This window comes from Lactuca virosa, chromosome 6 (assembly GCF_052849685.1).
Source record: "Lactuca virosa cultivar CGN04683 chromosome 6, Lactuca_virosa_CGN04683_v6, whole genome shotgun sequence".
In the NCBI taxonomy this organism is placed as follows: Eukaryota; Viridiplantae; Streptophyta; class Magnoliopsida; order Asterales; family Asteraceae; genus Lactuca; species Lactuca virosa.
In genome coordinates this window covers 79,280,483-79,287,459 of record NC_136431.1, presented here as the reverse complement: position 1 = coordinate 79,287,459, position 6,977 = coordinate 79,280,483, and the positions used below count along the sequence as shown (strand labels likewise).

The 6,977-nt window shown below is 38.1% G+C and overlaps 1 protein-coding gene across 1 annotated transcript; it reads right to left on the bottom strand.

Annotated features, from left to right (window-relative positions):
- Positions 1-1,674: 1,674 nt before the first annotated feature.
- LOC145121682 (uncharacterized) lies at positions 1,675-3,852 on the bottom strand. The gene is made up of 2 exons (XM_079057394.1): positions 2,887-3,852; positions 1,675-2,634 (listed from the first exon to the last, which is right to left on the bottom strand). Exons 1-2 carry the CDS (start codon positions 3,850-3,852, stop codon positions 1,675-1,677), a joined length of 1,926 nt encoding a protein of 641 aa, XP_078913520.1.
- Between the last annotated feature and the right edge of the window lie 3,125 nt (positions 3,853-6,977).

Below are 6,977 nucleotides of genomic sequence, written 5' to 3'. Positions count from 1 at the left end.
TAACTTGTTACGTCTTGATTTTCGATGCATTTTGTTCATTTTTATTTATTCAAAATATAAGTCTTAAACATGTTATATTACATATTTAATTATATAAGAGAGTCTTAGCAAAAGTCTTAAATATTATTTATTGCCTTCGATGCAAGTACAGTCATGCGGGAGCCTTTCCTCGATCCGAAGAACAACCTGAAAAGAAGTTATTCAACAATTGTAAGTCGGTGCTTAGTGAATTCCCTCAAAATACCACATACCACAACATATATACAATGCATACACATATTAGCCTTCAACTTATAGCTGGTCCGCACCTTGGCCTTCAACATATAGCTGGTCCGCCCTATATAGCCTTCTGCATGTGGCTGATTCACTTTCCCTTGGCCTTTGACATAAAGCTAGTCCGCCCGAGTCTATTGGCCTTCAACATACAACAACAATCCACATAACAGGAAACTAACCTAGTCTAATTGCCTAAGTGTATAATATAAGGTAACTATATCCTAACATATAGAGGTGTAATGCCCGAGTTTCTAGGCTAGGCATTAATAATGACCTGATAGTCTAGGTTAACCTTTGTGACTCATTTTGGAGAAATGAAAAGGAATTATGTGAATATTATGTGTTTTATGTGTTTTATGCTTAATTATTAGGATTTAATTAATTAAGAATAAAAAATGAGCGTCGAAAATAAATATTAGATAAAGCCGATATTTATTAAGAAAGTTGTAGTGGTCGTGACAAGGATTACAGATATATAAAGAATGTCGAAATCCGAGTTATAACGAAGAAGTTATGACCTGTCGAAGTTTCGCGACAAACCGGCACGGTGCCGAATGTCGTAAAAAGTGAGTTTTTGATAAACTAATTTTTAGCCTTAGTGATCTAAACGAAACTCGTAGTGTTCATTAAACCTAGAGTAGGTATAAAAAGAACGCTCAAATTTGACTTCGTATGAGGAAGTTATGATTTTTCGAAGTTTCAGCTTTGCAGCAGACAGCTAAAAACTCGAATTTTAGATCGAGTGATTTTTAGCCGAAACGACCTAAACGAGAATCGAAGGTCTCGTAAATAGTAGCACAACGGTAAAAAGTCTGACGAAAACGGACGTCGGATGAAGAAGTTATGAAATTTTAACGGATTTCCTGTCCCGGTCTGTTAAAAATACTAATATAAAAATTAAAGTCAAAATTAGCCGACGAAGTCTAAACGAAAGTTGTAGAGCGTAATCTTACCTACGCGTGCATATAAAGAACGTCAAAAACGGAGCTCGTATGCGAAAGTTATGAATTTTAGAAGATTTTGGCACAAAATTCGAGAAATTTCGCATGGATGAGCTTCACCCGGAAATGCCACGTCACCATAGTCACATGGAACGCGGAACGCGCTGGAACGAGGAACGAAAACGGGAACGAGGATCGTATTTTTTTGTTTTCGGTACGAGGAGGGGTAGTTTCATTCGGAACGCGAATCGGGTACGCGAAACGTTGTACCAGTTACTCCGGTACAAAATACCATATATAAATAAAAAAAATACACTATGATTTAGTAATCAACATAAAAGTAAAAATGATATTAAATAACACATAATTATTCCAAATTCCATAAATCATAAGTCATAACTTCAAAAAAAACATTGTTCTTTCACTGAAAAATAAAAAACTGGAACATAAAATGAAATTAATTAACCCTTTGTTTTTTCCCGTTTCCACCCACATTAGCTTCATCTTCGTCTAAATTCTCCCATTGCATTTCCTCAAATCTTGTACTTGGCCCTTCTAAATATGCATTTTCCGGATTTATATCCCATTTTTTGTGTGGTCCCGTTTTGTAACTTTCAGAAAAGCGTGACTGTAGACGAATGTTTGAATGGATAAACACAAGTTTGTCAGCTCTTTTGGTATTTAAGCGGTTTCTCTTCACATTGTGTATGTAAGAGTAGGTGCTCCAGTTTCTTTCTGCCGACGAGCTACTAATCGGCTGTGACAAAACTTTCTTTGCAATATCAGCCAAATCTGGAGTTTCTGACCCATAACTTGACCACCAATCGATCGCGTCCATGGTTACTGCATCCATTTGAGCTGCCGCCATTGAGTAGAGCCCCTTCTTCATTTGGAATTTCGCAAACTGCTCACGCAACATGCGGTCTTCTTCTGGGCTTTCAGCTATTCTTTTAAAAGCTTCCATACAACCGAGTATCACTTCTTTGTCGAGATTAGGAGCTTTTCTGGGTATTCCACATGGTGCTAACATGCTAAGATAATGTGTATCATAAAATCGAGGCGATAAAGCAAATGCCAAGCAATGCAACATAATCGTCATCTTCTCCCATCTCGATAGCACAATTTTCTCCACTTGCGGGTAATAAGAAGCATATTTATTATCTAACATAACATCCTTAATTTCTCCCAACATATTATCCATTTTTTCGTATATTTCTCCAATTTTTGATCCCTCACCATCACAAAACTTTATCAATAAGAAAATTGGTTTTGTAATTGCTAAAATACTTTCAACATATTCCCAGAACTCTTCACTTCTTATGGTGTCAACAACTGTGGCTCCAGTAACTCTAGTGTTTTCATCTACATTTTTTACCCAATCTCTCCAAGAATTTAAGGCAATGGTTGTAGCAAGAGCCTATCTACAATCCATTAACCTTTTCAATAAAATGTAATGGGACGCAAATCTTGTCTTGGCCACATGTAACAATTCTAACTGTGAATTGTCTCTAAAAATGGTCAAAGCTTGATTGTGGTTTAGGAAATAGTTAACAATCACTTTTCCTCTCCTATATGTGTTGAACAACCAATAAAACTCTTTGGCAAGGTCTTTAAAAATCAAGTTTAATGTATGAACACAGCAAGGAGACCAAAAGATGTGCTTGTGTACCTTTTCAATTTCCCTTCCAGCAGCTTTGCAATTCGCTGCATTATCTGTAACAACTTGAAGGACATTGTTTGGTCCTACTTTTTCAATAGCACCAAGCAAGTATTCTGCTATCGCCACACCTGTTTTTTCCAGACCAGAGAAATCCTCTGCATACATGAACATTGCCCTACGATTGTTCACCGCAAGAACATTAATATGAGGTTTGTGTTTCACATTTGTCCACCCATCGGATACAATGGAAACACCTTGGGAATACCATGTGTCCTTGATTGGAGTTAAATCTTTTTCAACATCTCTGAGGCATTCATCAAGCAAAACAGTCCTTGCTTTTTCACTTGATGGTGGTTTGTAACCAGCGGGTGCTTTGCTGATTGCTCTAACCATCTCGAGAAATTGCGGATTTCTCAAAACATTGAAAGGAATGCCATTAGCACATAATCCTATCATAATCTTCAGGTCCACCATGTTTCTTTCCATTTTGCCAAATGATTCTTCAATGGGTTTCTTAGACAAAGAAGAAGATGCAGTTTTGTTACTGAATACAGAACTTTTCAAAGCACGAGAAACACCTACCTTTTCAGCAGCTTTCACTTTATTCATCAACCTTTGATACTTCTCCCGGTCTTTTAATATTGCACTGCACCTTTTAATCTGTGCTTTTTTCCCATCAGTAGCACCAAAAAAGTGAACATAAATTATGGTGTAAGAACTTGTAAACGTTTGCTTGCAATGCTTACATTCCCAAACCTTTGAACCCCCTGCGTTTTTGCTATCTACAGATTTAATTATGGTGACTTCTTGCATAAGTGGTTTGTCATCCTTCATTTCTTTGCTCTGAACTTCATTATTATCCTCTGCAACTGTGTCTTCTTCGATGCTATCTTCATTCTCAGACAACACAATGTGGTCTGTTGTAGCCTCTGCATTGTTTTGAGCAGAAGTAGACCCCCTTTTACCAAAAGCCATTAGTACAATAATAGAGTATTATGTTACTGTGAAGAGAGAATGAAGAAAATTGTGTATTGGTGTTACTGTGAAAGTGAAGAGTGAATTGTGAAGTTCATCGTGGGTGTAATGATGTATATATAAGTATAGGAATTCACACAATTATGATTTATGAAATCAATTAAATCAAAGGAAATCAATGTGAAATCATATAATTGATCCACCGATAGCAATTAAATCAATTAAAGAACGTGAGAATAGCTACTTAAACCAAAAACGTAATCAATTGAAAATCCATCGTATCGTATAGAGAGAAAAAAACGGGATGCCAATTATACGAGTCGGCGACCCAATTGATTTCCCGCTCGTACCAGCGATCGATCCCAATACACCAATTCGTGTTCCCAATTTCATCGTGTTCCATCGACGATTTATTCGCGATCCTATTCAAGCAGATACGAAATCGGGAGCGACCAATATGACGATCCAGGTCGCGATCCAATTGCGTTCGGTACGAAAGTGTACCACGAACCGTAACGCACGACCCAGAACAAAAATCGAAGGCAATTTGACGTTCCTGGTAACTATGCACGTCACCCTCACTGCATGTGTGCCACGTGTCTGAACTGCTGAGTCACTAGAGGCCAGCTGGCGAGGCGTGTCGCACCCTCCTCGCACTGAAGGCTCGGCCAATCAGAAGCTGCCCCGCGTCTCCTACGTGTTCGAGCTCGGTGAGTCATCCGAAGCAGGTGAGTCATCCGGAGCTGGACCAATCCGAAGACAACACCTGTCCGAGCCTCGCACCTCCTTAAGCCTCCGAACCTTGCAGACTGCGACGCGTGTCTTCTTCTCGCTGCTTCGGGTCCGAACCTCGGGCCTATATATAGAAGGCATGCGAGCCTTCCCGGGTAATTTTGGGAAATTGCCCAATTTTACCCCTTTTTCAATATTCTAGCTATTTTGACTTCCCCCGATGCCCCGAGATCATTTCCAACGCCCGGAACACGTCCCGGAGTGCCCGAGAAGCCCGATAAATTTATTTTTTCGGTTTCGAAGCCCGACCCTCGCAGAGCCCGGTTTCTGAATAAAACTCCCGGTTTTATTAGAAACGATCGTTTTAGGAAACGAATTGCTGCCCGATTTTCATTAAATCAGGTGAGTGTGTAGTCACTTTCATCTTACACATAGATATGAAGTATTTTATATAAAATACGTGCTATGTGTATATATGTTGTTTGTTTATTTGAGATGGATGTTGAATGAATGTTTTATACATGTTTAAAATGATTTAAAATGTATAAATATTTTATCTTCAAATATGTTGGGTAAAACATGGGTAGATAAAGTATGAGGGATAAAAGTACAGTATAGATGTACGTGGTAGCTATGAATTTAGTACAGTATAGATGTACGTTGGTAGCTATGGATTTAGTACGTTGACAGCTATGGACTTAGTGCCTGTTGTGTAAATCTTGGCGACGATGTGACTTCGTGCCTATTTGACATAAATTGTTGAGGGAAAGCAATGTTGTCACCCCGATGTTTGTTTTATTCGACATAAATTGCTAAGGAAAGCAGTGTTGTCACCACGTTGGTTGTTTTATTTGACATAAATTGCTGAGGAAAGCAATGTTGTCACCTTATTGGTTGTTTTATGTTAGGTTGTCTTGTTTGGCATAAATTGATGAGGAAAGCAGTGTTGTCACCCCATTGGTTGCCTTATTGACATAAATTGCTGAGGAACCCCCAAAGCAATGTTGTCACCCCTAATGAAAATCCTTAGGCTAGGTCCCTTGTGATAGTTGTTTTAGGGACGTAAGGTAAGGATAACGGGAATGGGTAATTAGGGTTGTTTTTGGTTGATGAAATTAATAAATTATTTGTTGATTGATAAACTTAAAGAGTTTATTATTTATTGTGGGTTGAAAACCCTATATGCTCACCAGGCTTCCAAGCCTGACCCACTCAGCTTTTTATATTACAGGCAGTGGACCCCGAGCATAGTCGGATGATGATGATGAGTGATTTTTGGATTATAGGCCAGTAGTTATAAATAACTGTTGTAAGGCTTATAATGTCTTGTTTATGCTTTTGATCTGTATCGGAACATGACATCCCGAGGTTTTGATATAAAAGGAAATTATATATTTCTTAAAGAAATGTTTTGACAAACTTTTATCATGTTTTGTTTTGGGGACCAATTCCGCAACATCTTTTAAAAAGATTTCTCTGATTTTATTTTAAAAAGCATAAACGAAATCGGTCTTTTCTGGCCGTGAAATTGGGGATGTCACAGTTGGTATCAGAGCATTAGTTTAAGCGAACTAGGAATTTGTAGGATTTCTAGACTTAAACTTAGAATGCTAAGTGATGATTGTGAGATGAGTGTCTACCATATTTTAGACACGAGCACTAGTCTATTTTAGGAAAGATGCCTAAAATGCTTTTATGTGCTAAATGTTATATATTTGCCATATATGATATTATTTGTTCGGATCTATGGTCTGTTGCCGACCGGATCTGGAAACTTTATGTGTTTAGGATTCTAAGCGTATGACTACGATATTAGAACTAGCATGTAAATGTTTCAAAGTGATGAGGAGATTTATACGTCTATCGTAAATAAAGCTTTCCTATCTTAAATTCTCGCCCAGTACACCGAACGTCTGCTTGGGTGTACAAAACATTATGGTGAAGACTTGTAGAGAATTGAATAGATGGAGGAAATGAAAAGTTTATGATAGTGAATGATACCTATCAAAAGATATCGTAAGAGTGGTGTCTTGCCTTTAGAATATGTTTGATAAAATAACGGAACGTTTAGAGGGGTACGGTACGTCTGAAGTACACCTTCGATTGGCAGGATGATGGAATGGTTGGTGTAATTCTTGAAGTTGTCCCATCGTCTAGAATTTCCATCACCAACCAAGTTGAAGTAGAATTGATGATTGAAGATACGCATGGAAGAAGTCCTAATAGAGTCTAGGAAAATTTTATGATTAATTGGACACATTCGTATCTGTTAAATTGTTTTGTGATTTTAGGACTTGGGGACTGCGAGACAGTACTTGGGACGAGTATGAGTAGGTGTGAATAGTAGTAGAGATCTATACTACTGGAAGCATAGGACTCACACTTGGATCAGG

Coding starts and splice junctions, on each gene's coding strand:
- LOC145121682 (XM_079057394.1), bottom strand. CDS start 3,852: ATGGCTTTTGGTAAAAGGGGGTCTACTTCTGCTCAAAACAATGCAGAG. Junction 2,635..2,886: donor CTGGAAGGGAAATTGAAAAG/GTACACAAGCAC, acceptor GATTGTAGATAG/GCTCTTGCTACAACCATTGC.